At 51.5% G+C, this 17,024-nt stretch overlaps 1 protein-coding gene across 5 annotated transcripts in view; it reads right to left on the reverse strand.

Moving 5' to 3' along the window:
• The window catches only part of RASGRF1 (Ras protein specific guanine nucleotide releasing factor 1), a 102,298-nt gene that overhangs the window by 45,490 nt on the left and 39,784 nt on the right, over nt 1-17,024 (reverse strand). For all 5 annotated transcript variants that reach the window (XR_009732074.1, XM_061394555.1, XM_061394554.1 and 2 more), the window contains exons 6-10: nt 11,439-11,518; nt 8,155-8,348; nt 7,740-7,849; nt 2,652-2,770; nt 804-964 (exon numbers count right to left, since the gene is read on the reverse strand). Coding sequence is in view for 4 of the 5 variants with exons in the window: in XM_061394555.1 (XP_061250539.1) it covers nt 804-964; nt 2,652-2,770; nt 7,740-7,849; nt 8,155-8,348; nt 11,439-11,518 (664 nt within the window). In the remaining variant the exon portion in view is untranslated. The remainder of the gene's footprint in view (nt 1-803; nt 965-2,651; nt 2,771-7,739; nt 7,850-8,154; nt 8,349-11,438; nt 11,519-17,024) is intronic.

Consider the following 17,024-nt stretch of genomic DNA (forward strand, 5'->3'; position numbering starts at 1 on the left):
GCGTTAGGAACGGGTGCTGTCTGAACTCCTTTTTGGTTGGAAATGAGAAAAAGGCTCTGGGTGCTGCTCTGCCGCAGCCAGATGTGACCATCCTCCACTGGCCCCTCACATACACCTATGGGACTTTTAAGGGCTTATCTGGGGACTTTTCTGGTAGTCCAGTGGTAAGAATCCTGCCTTCCAATGAAGGAGACACGGGTCCAATCCCCGGTCCAGGAAGATCGTACATGCTTCGGAGCAACAAAGCCCGTGCACCATAGTTACTAAGCCTGTGCTCTAGACCCCAGGACTCACAACTGCTGAGCCCATATGCTGCAATTACTTAAGCCTGTGGGCCCTGGAGTCTGTGCTCTGCAGCAAGAGAAGCCACTGCAATGAGAAGCCCAGGCACTGCAACCAGAGAGCAGCCCCCACTTGCCAAAACTAAGAAAAGCCCATTCTCAACAACAAAGACCCAGCACAGTCAAAAATAAAGAAATTAAAAATAAATAAATAAAAATTTAAGAAAGAGCTTCTCTGAACCCCCTGGCTCCTCTGTCCCAGCTCCCAGCTGTGGGGGCGCCTTTGGGCATCTTCGAACTCACTTTCCCATTTCCCATGACTTCTACAGTAGAAAACCCATGAATGGTTCGCTCATTCCAAGCTTCCAGTTGGACCAGTCAGCGTGTGTGTGTGTGTACACTCGAGCGTCTCTGACGTCCCTGCCCACTGTCTGGGCCCTGGTTGGGGTCGGTCAGGACTCCCAGGTCAGTGTAGTGTCCAATCTCCAGCCCCAGCAGCTCCCCAGCCTCAGCCATCCTTACCTTAGTCAGGTGAAGCTTTCCACCAGAGCCTCTGGTGCAGATGATCAGGTGCTTAGAAAACAGGAAGCACTGCCTCTCGCCCTCCTTCTTCAGGGAAAGGGACCCCAGGCGCCCCCTGGTGATCTTGCCCTTCTCGGACATGGGCACCTGGATGAGGGACCCTGCAGACGGAGGAGAGACCCTGAGTCCATCTCCCAGGACAACCTGTGCCTCTGAGCCAGCTTTGAAGCTGCATGTGGGTGGCGATGCCAGTGGCCATGGCAGTGGGACAAGGTGACCCTGGCTCCTGGTAGCAGACAGGTGACTCAGACACCCCCTCCAGCCCCTCCTTGGGGCCACATGGTGGGGTTCAGGGGGGGCGGGTGATAACGAGAGAAGCTCCATGCCAGACCTTTGACCCATCCAGTCAGGGCCAGGGCCTTAGAAAGCAAAGGAACCCTGAAGGACATGGCCCCTGGGGTGAGAATGCAGGACTAGGCTGGGGCCTGGGGGTGGCAGGAGACTGAAGAAGTGGGGAGCTGGCTGTGGCCTAGAGAGATTGATAAGACACACTAAGTCCCTGCTGCCACATGCAGCCACTGTAGACATGACCAATTGATCACAGCGTATTCTGCTGCAGAGTCCAATGCCACTTCCCCAGGAAGCCCTCCCTGATTCCCCCTAGTCCCGCTCTGGGCCACCACTCTGCCTCCTGCCCACATTTATCACTGCATGGACCCTCTTTCCTGTATCCTGAGCCCCTTTCCCTTGCACATTCAGCTCTGGAGGGAGGGGCAGGTTCTCTGGGCATCCCTGGAGACCTGAGCTGGACTGGCATGAATAGGGCAGGCATCCATGGGCGTTGTGAGACAGAATAAATGAGAAAGGGCTTGTTGGGCTCCCTGTCTGATCTCCAGGTCCAGCCCATCCCCTCAGTTTGCGCACAGCACAGCTCAAGGGAGTGGGTCACAGGCTAGGCTGGCTCTGGGGTCAGCAGGTCCCAGGGTGGACCCAGGGGAAGGACACAGGGGCTCAGAACAAGCTCCCAGTAGAGGGGGTTCAGGCCAAGAGCATTGGGGACCAGTGACAGCTGCTCAGGCCAGCCTTTCATGTAGTCAGAAACCTCCAGGACAAGATGGAAGGAAGGAAGGAAGGAAGGAAGGAAGGCTGAGGTCCATCCTGAGGCATCACCTCTGGGGCACAAGAGCAGACACTGAATTTCCCACAGGCCGTCGAATCTGAACCAGCTGACCTTAAAGGCATTGTTGCTCTAACATCCCCAAGTTGGAAGTCAGTTCCTTGGGCCCCAGAGAGCTTCACCCACCCTTCTCAATAGGGCTGAGCCTCTCAACAGTGTCCCCAAGGTTAGCTGAAGCCTAAGAGTAAGGGGACCGCACCCAGAACCACTGTGATCACGGCCTCCCCAAGAGGCCAAGGAGGCCAAGCACAGGACAGAGGGACTGACCCTCGCCAACGCCACCTCGACACTGCAACTACTTGTGACTCACGGGGCCAGTCAGAGCCTGGCCTCATGCTCCACCCCGTATTCTCTCCCTCAAAGGACATGTCAGTGTTTACGATGGTATACAGTAGACAAACCAAGGCCATCTGGGAAGAACTGTGTTTACATCTGGAGACAAGGAAACTGTGAAAACTGACAATATCAGCATCTATATGTATAGACACCGCCGTCTACATATAGCTGTCACATTTCCCCCGGCAGGCCCAGAACATGCCGCAGTCATGCCGGCAGGCTTTAGCACGTGGCAGCTGAGCCAACTGATGGTGTTCCTGAATGTGGCCTGCCTCCCGCTGCCGGAGCCCACCTGGCCGGGGATGGATGGGGGATGCAGGGTACAGAGGCCATACCTTGTCTCACAAAGGTCTGGCTGGTGTCCAGGAGGATCTCACAGCCTTCAATGATCATGCGTTCAATGGCCAGGTTTTTCCGGATGTTCTCGGTCTCACTGACTTCATCGTGCATTATCCTGTGAGGATGAACAGTCAGAGACCAGCGGCCCCCACCTCCCAGGGAGGATGCAATGCTGGGTCTCTGGCTAGACCTGGGAAGACAGCCTGGATTCTCAGGTAGAATCTGTGATCACCAAAGGTGAGAGAGCCTACTTACATGGAGAGCCCGCTGTGTGTGTGCACTTTACAGGGCGGGCTCCTCTAATTTTCCAACAGCTCTGGGAGGCTGAGAAAGACGGTCTGACCCACATGGAAGAGAGACAGCAGAGCTGGGAGGAAGATGGGCATATAGCAGACATCCTTTCTTCATTGCTTGCCTCTTACCCCACCACTGGTCTCATTTCCATCCAGAGAACAAACCAAGCTCTTTCCTGCCTCGGGGAAATGTGCTTGTTTCTCCCCTCTGCACGTTCTTTTAAAAAGATTAATTAAAATTTGAAATTGGAGTACGGTTGCTTTGCTGCTGCTAAGTCACTTCAGTCGTGTCCGACTCTGTGCGACCCCATAGATGGCAGCCCACCAGGCTCCCCCATCCCTGGGATTCTCCAGGCAAGAACACTGGAGTGGATTGCCATTTCCTTCTCCAATGCATGAAAGTGAAAAGTGAAAGTGAAGTCGCTCAGTCGTGTCCAACTCTTTGCGACCCCATGGACTGCAGCCTACCAGGCTCCTCTGCCCGTGGGATTTTCCAGCCAAGAGTACTGGAGTGGGTTGCCATTGCCTTCTCCGACAGTCGCTTTAGCGATATAATAATCTGAATCAGCTATTTGTTGTTGTTGTTCAGTCGCTCAGTTGTATGCAACTCTTTGTGACCCCATGGACTGCAGAACACCAGGCTTCCCTGTCCTCCTCTACCTCCCAGAGTTTGCTTAAACTCATGTTCATCAAGTCGATGATGCCATCCAACTGTCTCATCCTCTGTTGCTTCCTTCTTCTCCTGCCCTCAATCTTTTCAGCATCAGGATCTTTTCCAATGAGTCATGCCAAATAGAAGGGGGAAAATGTGGAAACAGTGACAGACTATTTTCTTGGGCTCCAAAATCATTGCAGACAGTGACTGCAGCCATGAAATTAAAAGACTCTTGCTCCTTGTAAGGAAAGCTATGGCCAACCTAAACAGCGTATGAAAAAGCAAAGACATCACTTTGCTGACAAAGGTCTGTATAGGCAAAGCTATGGTTTTTCCAGTAGTAATATTCGGATGAATCAGCTATACACATACATATATGTCCCTTCCCTCTAGATCCTCCCTCCCACTGCCCCAACCCACCCTCCAGATTATCACAGAGCACTGAGCTAAGCTCCTGTGCTATGCAGCAGCTTCCCACTAGCTATTTTACATGTGCTAGTGTGTATATGTCAATGCTACTATCTCAATTTGTCACACCTCCTTCTCCCCCCTTGCACACTCTTTATATAGTGGTTTCCTTAATGTTTGGGTTCCAGAATGCCTTATTTTTGGATTGCCAACTTGGCAATCCAGTTGGCTCAAGGAAAGACTGACTGCAGTTTATTTCTATAGGCTCCAGCACGACTAGGAGGTTTAAGCAAGACACAGTTTGCCCCTTCATCTGAGAACACTTGCAACTTTCTGTTCTGGTTCTGACTGCTGCAACACTGCTCCTCTCCACAAGGTGGCAGTACTTAACTGCTTTTTAAAAATAGCATTGGTGGGAAAAGGTAGGAGTGAGTTAACAACTTTGCTAAGACCCTCCATGTGTTCCCAGGAGTCTTAGGAAAGTAGTGAATATATATATATTTTTTGGAAGGAGGTCTGGAAAAAGTACCCCACCTATTCTAAGGAAAGCACAAAGCCTCCTCTTTGTTTGTTGATGCCTGAAATTCCACAAGTAAGATACCACTCAGAGAGCTGACGAGTATTCAGTGGTTAACAGAGTTCTCTCGTAGACATGATGCAATTCAAACCCCGTAACAATGAGAGATGACATGGGTGGAGCTGGAGCTGTGAACAGGGGAATCAGTGTGATTGATGCTAAACACATTACTCAACCCCTCAAATACTTAGCTTCCCATTTGTAACTGTTGGGGTGAGGATGGAAAATAATGTATTGCATGGGCTGACCTCATGCAGTGACAGGTGCTTGAATAAAAGGTGGTGACCACTGCCCTTATCACTGCAAAATGTTATTGTAAAAAAAAGGTGATACATGATAACTTGTCATTTTTGCCGGCTATCAGACTGGGGCATCGAGATGAGGTCTCTGCCTTAGAAGCTTTGGTTTTCTACCCATCCCACCCCCACCTTCCCAGCAACGCTCTTCTCTTTCCAGGCCTTAGCCTTCTTCAGGAAAACACATGGGCACAGGCCAGGGAGGGACCTTTCAGGTAGTTCTGTGGATGGAAGTAGCCATCCTTCCTCCAGCCTCCAAAAGTACTTCACTTTTGGAAGCAGCCCAAGGCAATCATAACCCTCTCTCTTGCACAGAGTGGGGGACTGGCTGAAGAGGCTAGAGGTGCTCAAAATGAGGGGGTGGACTCCCTGGCGGTCCTGTGGCTGAAACTTCACAATCCAATTCAGGAAATGCAGGTTTGATCCCTGGTCAGGGAGCTAAGATCCCAGGTGCCATCAAACTCAGCATAAAAAACCCGAACATAAAACAGAAGCAATAGTGTAACAAATTCAATAAAGACTTTAAAAAATGCTCCACATTAAAAAAAAAAAAATCTTTGTTATTTAGTCGCCAAGTCATGTCTGACTCTTTGGGACCCTGTGAACTATAGCCAGCCAGCCTTCTGTGTCCGTGAGATTCTCCAGGCAAGAATACTGCAGTGGGTTGCCATTTTCTCCTCCAAGGGGTTTTCCGGACCCAGGGATCGAACTTGGGTCTCCTACATCTCTGCTCCTGGCAGGCGGGCTCTTTACCCCTGAGCCACCTAGGGATGGCTGTTAGACGTGTATAAACTGCAGCAGCTCAGGGTAAACGGCAGACCCAGGTTGCAGTCTGTGATGGGGGAGCCTAGGTTAGGGAAGCTGGGGGCGACTCTGGGAAGGCGGCCTGGGGTTTCCAGGGCCTGAGGCTCCTGGGGGAACTGGAAGTGATGACCTGGGTTACCCTGGAGCCTAGGAGTGAGGAGTTCAGGAGAGGAAGTGGGACAAAGGCCCCCAGAGGTGAGGGGTGCAGGGCTCTGAGGCTGGCGAGGGAGGGGCTGGTTATCTTCTGGCTTCTAGTCAGGCTGCAGCTTTCCTCAGGCCCCAGGGAAGGTAGGAGGAGGATGAAAGGGCTGCTATTACATGGGAAAACCCTCTTCTGTGCTTCTCAGGCTGGGCTCAGGACCAGGTGCAGGTGATGGGTGGGGGGACAAAGGAAGAGCAGTCAGTACACCCAGCACCAGGGGGGAGAGGGGACTGGGGTCTTGGGCCAAGTTCCCTGGTACCCACGTGCCTCCTGTACCCCTGCCTGCACTGGGACAGGGCATCCCACAGGGTCCAGGAACTCACAGTGGGGGTCCACATCTTCTCCCTGGGGAAGAGTACACTGTACTGACTCCCTGGGGCCCGAGAGAACTGGGGCCCACACCCCACAACGGTTCTGTTAGTCTGCAGTCACGTCCTGCTTACACCTTCTCCCGAATTCTTCACTGTGGGGTCTGTGCCCTGCCCCAGTCCAGATTGGTCCTCCCTCTGCCCAGCTGCCCAACAAGTTCCACTTGTTGAACTCGGGAAGCTGTTTAGGGCTCTGGGTGGTGGGCGGGGCTCCAGAGGGGCTGGTGGCTGAGCCCCACCCCCTGCAGACCCATCCAGTCTCTGACCATAAGGCCCTTCCTCACCTCTTGGCCTCCACTGGTGAATGCCCCAGGGCTCAGCCTTTGGTTCATACCTCATTCCTGCTTAAACTCACTCCCTTGGTGATCTCATCAATCTTGTGACTTTTAAAAAAAATTTTTGGCTGCACTACGTGGTATGCAGGATCTTAGTTCCCTGCCTAGGGATTGAACCCACACCTCCTGCAGTGCAAGTGCAGAGTCTTAATCTCTGGACTGCCAGGGAAGTCCCAGCTGGTGACTTTAAATACCATGTCTGAGCTGATGACCTGTTCCATCTCGCCTCCCTAAACTCCAGACTCAAACACAGACTCTCTCTCCTTGTCATCTCCACTGCTGTCGTCCATCTCAGGCCCAACACACCCCCAATAAAGCTCCCATGAAGCGAAGCAGACCCCTTCAACCTGCCCCTCCAGCAGCTTCTACACCTTGCATCGTGGCAGTGCCATCCTTCAGGCTGCTCAGGCAAAGACTCCCTTTCGACTCCCAGGTTCTCTCTCTGTCCTCTTAATCTCATCCATCAGAAACTCTAGTGGGTTCCCCCTTCAGAAAACACTAGAGTCTGAAGCTCCTCCCCTCCACACCGCCCCGCCCCCACAGATGGGGAATCCCTCCCCCACCGCCTGGCTGTGGCATCCCTCTTCCCTGGTCCCTCTGCTCCTGCCTGGGCAGAGACTGTGCCCCAGGGACTGATGGAAAGCAGGGGAGGCCCTGACTATGGGGCTTCGGCTTCTGACAATGGCCCAACCATCGCCTGTCCACCCACAGACACTGCCTGCTGCTGAACAGAGCCTGGGATACACGAAGGCCCAACACTCGGGACCCCATGGAGCTCCTACAGCCACAAGCATTGACACATCGACACTGGAGAACCAAGGAAATGGGCAGAGAGTGTCTGCGAGTCCCGGAGATGGGTTCACGGACTGCCCAGGCCCTTGCTGGGCCCCACCTGTGCCAGGGACAGCAAGCCACCCATCCCATCTCGCCGGTGCCCACCTGGACTGGAGCCGTAAACCCCTCAGACTGCTCCTGGGGATTCTGCCTCCAGGTGGGACAGGCTATGGGTCCCCACCCCTCGAAATCTTAAGCAGAAACATGAGTTTTGGCCATTTGGGCTCAGCGAACTCCCGGTGGGGGCACCCTCAAGCCTGGGTCTGCCCCGTGATGTGGGTTCCCTGGTGTGGGGACCCGCTGCAGGTTTACCTGGACAGCTCCTCCAGTTTGGACTTGGCATAGTCCAGGCTGTTGCGCTCCACGTGCTCATGAGGGGTGTGTGCCAGGAGCTCGTGCAGCGTCAGGATGTACCTGGGGATCTGTGGGGGCGGGGAGGTGAGGCAGGAGAGAGGTGGCGATGAAATGAGAGACAGGGGAGAGACAGATCCCCGGAGAGGGATGGGGGCGCAGAGACAGGGGTTCTCAGCACCAAGGACCTCCATTGCACTTCCAATCTCAGACTCTTCCGATCTCAGACTTGGAGCCAGGGTCTTGGGTGGGACGACCCCCACCCCTGGGCTGTCCCGCAGGCCAGTCTCTCTGCCGTTCGCACCCCTGCTGACCCCACCGCCCAGCCACCCACGTGCGCATGCGCCATACCAGGGCGGCAGGCGGGGCGGCGCACCTGGAACATGGGGTAGGTGAGGAAGGTCTCCAGCGTCCTCTCCTCGCAGTCGGGCTTGGCCTCGTAGTGCTTGAGCAGCTTGTCAAAGTCGCGGTTCTGCTTGCAGTGCGCCAGGATCTGCAGGCTGTACTGGTGGTTGCGCACGAACTCCTGGTAGATGTTGAGCATGGGCAGCAGGATGTCGAACAGGTCGGCTGCAAGGAGGCAGGCCTCAGTGGGCAGCGGGGGCGCCCTCCATGTGCGGTGAGGGGCTGACGCCCTCCCCCAGGCCCTCGGCCTTCCCAGACCCGCTGGGGAGGTCCCAAAGAAACCCCCTGCCTTTGGAGCTGACCCTGGCCCCACCGCCCTCTCCTAGGAGAGACAGGAAGGCCCCAGGCACTGGGATCAATCACATCAGAACCACAAGGTTTGGAGCCCTATCTAGTCTGACACCTAGAGGGCCAGAGAAAGCAGGTGTGGAGGGTGCTGTGGGGTGCCTGCCCCCTGGGCACCTTTTAGGACACACGTGCTTGTTCCCTGGCTGTCACCAGTCCCAGTGGCTGTCAGCTGGGTCCTCCCTGCGTGGGAACTGCTCTCCGCTGAAGGAAGCTGCCCTGCACAAGCTGGGCCCGTGACGGTAAGGGAGAGGGGTGTGAAGGCCGGCCCCTGCCTCGACTGGGGACCTCTCTGAGGGGCCACCTGGGTCCCAGAGTGCCTGTGGGGGTTGCCCTTGGCCTCTGTTGTAATTACATCCCTCCAGTGCCCTCCTCCCTCCAGGGGGCCTCCCTCCCAGAGTGTCCCATCTGTGACTGGGACCTGTCAGAGGCCACAGGGTGAGTCAGCAGCTGGCTTGGAACCAGGTTTCCCGACTCCCTTGTTCCAGGGCTTTCCACCTCATGACATGCTTTCCTGAGTCTCTATGCCCTCACCTGTGGGTCCCCTGTCCCTGCCCTCCCAGCTCTGCAGCCCCTGCTGGCCTGTCAGTCTCAACCTCCTGTCCTTCCAGCTCTCGAAAGCCCAAGCCTGCCCTTCAACACTTGGTGGGATGGGATGGAGCCTTTAAAACAGAGGTCCCCCAACCTCCCGGACAGCACCTCCTGTCAGATCAGCAGCAGTGTTAGATTAGAAATAAAATGCACAATAAACATACTGTGCTCGAAACATCTTGAAGTCATCCCCCCAGTCCTGGTCCGTGGAAAAACTGTCTTCTATGAAATCAGTCCCTGGTACCCAAAAGGTTGGGGACCATTGCTCTAAAACATCAGCTTACTAACCCCATTAAAGAGAAAGACCATGCAGCTAGTGATGATTATACTCAGTGAAGTAAGTCAGACAGAGAAAGACAAACTCCATATGATATCACTCATATGTGGAATCTAAATATGACACGAACTTATATACAAAACAGAAACAGACTCACAGACTTAGGGAACAGATTTGTGGTTGCCAAGGGGGAGGGGGATGGGGGATGGATGGAGTGGGAGCTTGGGTTTAGCATTTGTAACTTTTTACATATAGAACGGATAAACAAGAAGGTCCTACTGTATAGCACAGGGCTTCCCTGGTGGCTCAGTGGTAAACAAGCTGCCCGCCAAGGCAGGAGACATAGGAGACTCAGGTTTGATCCCTGAGTAGGGAAGGTCCCCTGGAGGAGGAAATGGTTACCCACTCCAGTATTCTTCTCGGGAAAATCCTATGGACACAGGAGCCTGGAGGGCTACAGTCCATGGGGTTGCAAAGAGTCTGAGCACCCATACATCCAGTGTATAGCACGAGGAACTATATTCAATAACCCATAATAACCATAATGGAAAAGAATATTACAAAAGGAACATATACATAGGTATAAGTGAATCACTTTGCTGTACAGCTGAAATGAAGACAACATTGTAAGTCAACTACATTTCAATAAAAGGAAAAAATTTCCTTGTAACAAACTCTAAGTGGGAGCTCTCATGCAAGGCATCCACCTATCCAGTGGATCACCTCATCAATCCTATGAGGACAGAAAGTACAGCCTTTTTCTTTTTTCTAGTGTATATGTGTGTGTTTGCTCAGTCATTAAGTCGTGTCCAACTCTTTGTGACCCTATGGGCTGTAGCCTGCCAGGCTCCTCTGTCCATGGAGTTTTTCAAGCAAGAATATAGGAGCAGGTTGCCATTTCCTCTTCCAGGGGATCTTTCTGACCCAAGGATAAAACCATGGCTCTTGTGTCTCCTGCATTGGCAGGCCTGTTCTTTACCACTGAGTCACCTGCTTCTTCTTTTGACCTTGGAGAAAATGGGTCTCTTTGACCTGAGAGAAATAGAAATAGCACTCACTCCCTGTGGAAGTCTCCTGGCCTGTGGGCAGGGGAGCCTCTCCTCTCTCAGCAGTCCCTTCACCTTCCTGAGCCTTTTCCCTTGACTCCACAGCAGAACTGACACAACACTCACCTTTTCCTGTTGAATTAGGTGGAAGGAAGATGCTACCCAGGGTTGGAGAGACAAGATGTGAGAGGCACTCCTATACATCACTCTCAGGAGTGAGGACTTGGAGAGAAATGTGACGGTGGGTACAGAGTGGGGAGTCCACCGCCCTTGTTTCAGCCATTCAGCCTCTGGACACCTATCTCAGGGAACTGCTCTCTAATATGGAGACCACCTCACACATAGACACTATTGTTTCTAGTAACAGCAAAAAGGCAGAGCATCTTTAAGAGCCAAGAAGGGGGAGATGTCTGCGTAGACAGTGGCAGATTCACAGGGCCCTGGAGCACTACACAGTCATCAAAAAGCATGCTTCAGCTTGAGAAAATGCTTATGCAATAATGTTAAGTAAAAAAAAAAAACCCACAGTAAGATTCAAATTCTATATTCAGTATGTTTGCAATTATGTAAAATGGGAAAAAAAATCACCAAGATCTATGCATAGAAAAAAGAATTGGAAGGAAACAAACCCAAGTGTTTACAGTAGTTATCTTTGGGAAGCAGAACTATGGCTGATATTTTTAACCATTTCCTTCTTTTCTGGATTCTCGAATTTTCTCAAATGGGTACATATATTTTATTTTTAAAAAGGAAAAACAGATAAACTAAAAATATATCACTTCCTCCCAGAAATGTAGCTTTTGCCAATTTGTTTTTCCTCTTCTGAGCCCTCTGAGCATTCCTGGGAGTTTTTAAAGGGCCCCTGTGGTACCTTCTGCAAGGACAAAAGTGTTGCCAGCTGGGGTTTGGGGGGGAGGGGGTGGCCACTGTAGAGGGACTTCCCAGGTCAGGGTGGGGATGGAGGGGCAGAGGACCCCTGCCAGGGCTGCTACTCACCCAGGACCAGCGTGGGCCAGCTGGAGATGCGGGCCTTCAGGCCTTGGTAAAAGATCTGGTGCAAAAACATGATGGTCTCGCTGCAAGAGAAAACACAGGGTTAAGCTCAGGCCAGGACATCCTGTCCCTCCAAGCATCCCCTACCACAAATTAAGGAAATCCTCTCAGGTGACACTTAACCTGAAAACCAGTTCAGTGGGATGGACTATGTAATTTGTGGGGCCTGATGTAAAACAAACAAGCGAGCCCCTTGTTAACAAAATGGTTAAAAATTTCAGGATGGGGTTTCCCTGGCGGTCCAGTGCAATGCAAGGGACACCGGCTGGATCCCAGGTAAGGGAAGATCCCACATGCCACGGAGCAACTAAGCCCGTGCACCACGACTGCTGAGCCTGTGCTCTAGAGCCCGTGAGTCGCAACTACTGAAGCCTGCATGCCACAGAGCCTGTGCTGCACAAGAGAAGCCACTGCAATGAGAAGCCTGTGACCCTCAATGAAGAGTAGCCCTCACTCATCGCAACTAGAGAAAGCCTGTGTACAGCAACGAAGACCCACCACAGCTGAAAAAACAAAAAATTAATTAAGAAAAAAATGGTCTCTGAAAAAATAAAGTGTATTTCAGGATGGTGATGGCAGAGTGTACAATTCAGAAGGGCTTTTCTCATCATGCAATCAAATGCTGGTCAAGCTGGCCGAGAAGGGTAGTGCTCTGGCTGCTGGCTTCCCTCAAGTCCCTGCTGGCTGGGGGTGCCCCTGAGGGATCCTGGAGGAAGCTAGGGCCCTGAAGAACTCAGAGGAAAAGCCACTCAGAGGAAAAGTCCTCATGTCATGAGGACATGACAGGATCTAGGGCTTGAGACCCACACAGATGGAGGCTCGATCTGCTGCCTTTTGCCCCTTCCCACCTGTGTGACCCTGAGCAAGATGCCTAACAGCTCTGAACCACAGGTCTTTCCATGGAAAACACAGAGGTGAAATGTGGTTCTTCTGAAAGTATTGTGCATCTACTGGAGCAGAGTGATGCTCAGCAAATGCTAGTTCTCCACCAGCCCCTTTTGGAATAAACGTTAGAAAATGGAAAAAAAAAAAAAAAGGAAAGGACAGAAACCCAGAGTCTCTAAAGTGCCTGCTTTGTCATCACCTGGAATGCTGGGGGTGCACATAGTCTCATTAGGCCTCAGAGCATTTCCCAGACAGCCACATTTGCCATGGCCCCACTCCCATACCCCCTTCTCTGCCCACTGCTCCCCAAGTGGCTGGTTCCAGAGAACAGCCAATCTGTGAGAACACAGAGAACCCAAGAGACGGGCCAATTCTGCTCCATCCTGCAGGGCCCCCCTCCTCCTGTTCTTTCCTTGTTCCTGCTCATCACCCTGGCTCCTACACCCTGCAGACCTGGGGGTCTCCTCAGCATGTCTGGGCTTGCCTTGAATCACAGGGGAAGCCAAAAGAACCAAATATGCCAAAGTGTGGGGACTTGTCCCTGGTGGTCCAGTGGTTAAGATTCCACACTTCCAAAGCAGGGGGCACGGGGTTCAATCCTGGGTCAGGGAACTAGATCCCACCTGTGGCGCAGCCGAAAAAAATTCTCTTTTTTTAACGTGCGCTCCACTCATGGAAAGGGAAAATGAGTCCCAGAGAGGAAGAGTGAGCTCCCAAGAGTTGGGGCTCTGGGCCCTGTCTTCCGCCTCCCTGTAACATTCTCTGTCTTTCTCTGCCGTATCACCATCCCTCCATGGCTACACTCTCTGCTCCCTCCCCAGGCTCTCCCAGCGCCCTGGGTGGTCGCTGAGGCCCTGGTGTTTTCCAGCTTGGGGTGCTGTCACAGGGTGCTGTCCCTTCTCTCAGCAGTTTGTGCCCTGAAGGCAAACCCCCACCACTGTGAGGTCTCATTCTCAGGACAAGAGCAGAGGATGGAAGGCGCTGGGTGGGTGCCCCTGGGCTGCGAGGCACAGGAGGCCAGTAAGGGGCCTGGACCTCATGTGCACGGAAATCCTGAGAGGCACGGGGCTCCTGGACCCTGGATGGGTTTGGAATTCCCTGAGCACCCCCACTCTGCAGAGAAAACACACTGTGTGAACAGAGAAAGAAAAGAAGGAAAGACTGAAGAGAAAAAGGGGTGAGGGAGCTGAGAGGTGGGGGTGGTGGTAAGAGAACAGAACACAGCGCCTGGGCTCTGCAGAGCAAAGTCTGTACTGGTCACACCCCCAGGACGTTCAGAAGGGAAGGCTGGGGCCAGGGGGGCCTTTAACAGGTATCATTGGAAAAGATCCTAATGCTGGGGAAGACTGAAGGCAAAAGTAGAAGTGGATGATAGAGGATGAGATGGTTGGATGGTATCACTGACTCAGTGGACATGAGTTTGAGCAAGTTCCTGGAGATAGTAGAGGGTAGGGAAGCCTGGCGTGCTGCAGTACAAGGGGGTCGCAAAGAGTCGGACACAACCGAGCTACTGAACAACAAAGTAGTGGAAACATTCCGAGTTCTCATTCCTGAGTGTGGTCCAGTCATTACCGTGAATTAACTATCATTTCCCTGAAGTCCCAAGAGAACAGGTCCCCAGGGGTGGTGACACAGTGATTTCTGGACTGGGGGCCCCATTTGATGGCTGAAGTCATCTTCAGTTTTCAGGCAGAGAGTCTGCAACAGATGTACCTGTGACCAGGCTGATTCTGCCTGTTCATGGCCCTTGAACTAGTCATTGAACAGATAAACAGGCACCGTGCCAATCTGAAGAGCTTTAGTTGTCCACATGGGAAGAGCCTTTGGAAAATTCAAATGAGACGGATCCGGGGTGCATGGCAGTGCACAGAGGGGTGAATGTGGGCCCTGAAGTGGGGGAGGGTGGAGGTAGAAAGACTATCGGGGGTTCCTGAGGAGCCAGGAGGTGATGAATGACCCCAAGCACTGACAGCAAGACTCAGGGCCCCACTCCCATGAAACGGTTTCCTACGGCTGCAGGAAACACCAGGGAGGAAATCCACCCTCTTAGATTCCAACAGGGCATGGACTGGTAGAGTAGCACAGTAGGAACATGATAAGCTGGGACTACAAAAATACAGTTGATGAAGGCTCCCTTTTCCCTTTGTATTGGCCATTTGAACATCTTCTTTTGAGAACTGCCAAGTCCTATTTACTATTTTCAGTTTTATTAATTTAAACTAACTCTTCATGTTAAGTGTATAATGGAACATCTACATTGCAGACTTTTTTTTTCTCAGCTATTTTCCACTGATTTTGTGTTTACTGTCTTTTAAAGTTTTTCTACTTTGCCGTGAGGTGTACCATTTTCTTTTTTTTTTTTCCTGTTTTGAGCATGTCTTTTCCCACTCCTAGATTGCATACACACTCATCTGTATTTTATTTGTTACATATAAATACTTAACTAGGGGACTTCCTTTGTGGTCCAGTGGTTAAGAATCTGCCTGCCATGCAGGGGACACAGGTTAGATCCTTGGTCTGGAAGATTCCACATGCTTCAGAGAGACTAAGCCCATGTGCCACAACTACTGAGCCTGTGCTCTAGAGCCCAGGGGCCTCAACAAGAGAAGCCACCACGAGAGAAGCCTGAGCACCACAGCTAGAGAGTACGCCTGCTGCACCTAGAGAAAGCCCGCAGCAAGGAAGACCTGGTGCAGCCAAAATAAATAAGTGATTGTAAAAATACTTAACTCCAGTTTACTTTGGTGTAGCTTGTGAATAAAATATATAAATGTAATCTTTCTCTCAGTTTGGTTAGCCAACTGCCCCATTTTATTTATCCAATACTCCAGCTGTTTCCCCTGCTTTCCAAAGCTGACTTTATTGTTACTAAATTCTCAAACATGTGTAAGTCTGTTTCTGAACTTTCTATTTTACTTTGATGGTCTATTGGCCTGTTCTGGAAATAGTGTCGGGCTGTTTTTGTTACTTTTAATATGTTTATAAGCCTATAATATATTTGAATTAATGTAGGAAATGTTACTTTCATTGTTCTTTTTTCAGAACGTGATTATCAATTTACATGTATTTATTCCTTCAGATGGACTTTCAAATCACTCTGCTAGGCTGAACTTCAATTGCAATTATATTAACTTTATAGCATGTTTTGGGTGAAATGACATATTTATGACATGGAATCTTGCCATCCAGAATGCTGGCCCACTTTCTGTTTTTGTACAGCCTGCACGTTTAGAAGGACTTTTATAATTTTAAATGGTTGAAAAAAATCAAAAGTGCATTTTATGGTAAGTAAAAATTATATAGAATTACCATTTTAGCATCCATAAGTAAAGGTTTACTGTAACATAGCTGCACCCATTCAACCAATCATTAGGATTGCCTAAGTCCACCTGCTTCTGACAGAGACCCTCTGGCCCTCAAGATCTAAAATATTTACCATCTGGCCTTTGACAGAAGAACTCTGCTGAGACCTAGTTTATGTGAATGCTGTCCCTGAATTGTGCAGTACACAGCGAGGGCAACTGTATTCTACGGCCCTATCCCTCCCCACAGCTTACTTAGAGTGCACCAGGGAATCTAATACAAAAGAAATCGTTATTTAAGTGTGATGAATGCTACAAAAGAGGGCCCTGGAAGCACACAACCAGGGAAAAGAAGCCAATGGCGACAAGGGGAGTGGGGTGGTCGGAGACATCCAAGAAAAACATGAAGGAAGAGTAGGAGAGAGCTGTTGTAAGGAAAACAGGGAGGACAGTAGGGTGGGGAGAATTAGAGGGAGAGGAAGCGACCTGTCTACTTGGGAAGCATTCATTTTTCCTGGTTCCCTTCTTGAACCCAGAAAGGAGTGTGACTCACCCAAGCCATTCTCAGATCCACAGGGCTGGGCTGGAAGAGGAGGGCAGAACCAGGCCTCTTCACTCTTGCCCTGCTCTCTACCCATCCCTCCTCACTCCTCAGCCCATGCAGACATGACGAATGGATGGCAGCATACTCCCCCACGGAGCCTCACCATCCTTTTCAGCCCGGGACTCCCAGCCACCGCCGATCAATCAGAGTGGCATCAAGGTACCAACCATCTGTCACCCAGGCGGGATGTTCTCATCACGGGGCCATGCCTGTGGTTCCCAGCACATGTTGCCGGGCAATGTTTTTATTAAAGGGAAACAGTCCAAGTCTCTGCACTCATTGTCTTGGGTAAACAAAATCTGCTGCAGGTGTTTATTTCAAAGATCACTCCTCCCCTACCCTCCACCCTCCACTATTGTAGAAACACACAATTAACCCCCTCCCCAGCTCTGTAGCACCCTCCAGGAATCTGCCAGCCTGGAGAGAGCCCTCTTTCTTCTCAAGGACTTCTTTTAAGGAGCTTCAGCAAATGAAATCACCAAAGTAGCATCAGTTTTCTAGTGTGGCTGAATCATTGAATTCATTTTGGCCTAAAAGCAAACCCAGGGGGAAGTCACGTGTAGAAATGCCTTCTAGTGAGTGGGCTGGCAGCCTCTGCCCTTGGCCTGTGGCACACACGGACCTCTGTGCTGTGGTCCAAGGCAGGGAGACCCCAGAGATTCACAGCACTTACCCAGCAAGAGGGGAGGCACTTACCCAGCAAGAGGGGAGGCTGGGTTCACATGCAACAGAAAGTTC

This window comes from Bos javanicus, chromosome 21, assembly GCF_032452875.1.
Source record: "Bos javanicus breed banteng chromosome 21, ARS-OSU_banteng_1.0, whole genome shotgun sequence".
NCBI classification, from domain to species: Eukaryota; Metazoa; Chordata; class Mammalia; order Artiodactyla; family Bovidae; genus Bos; species Bos javanicus.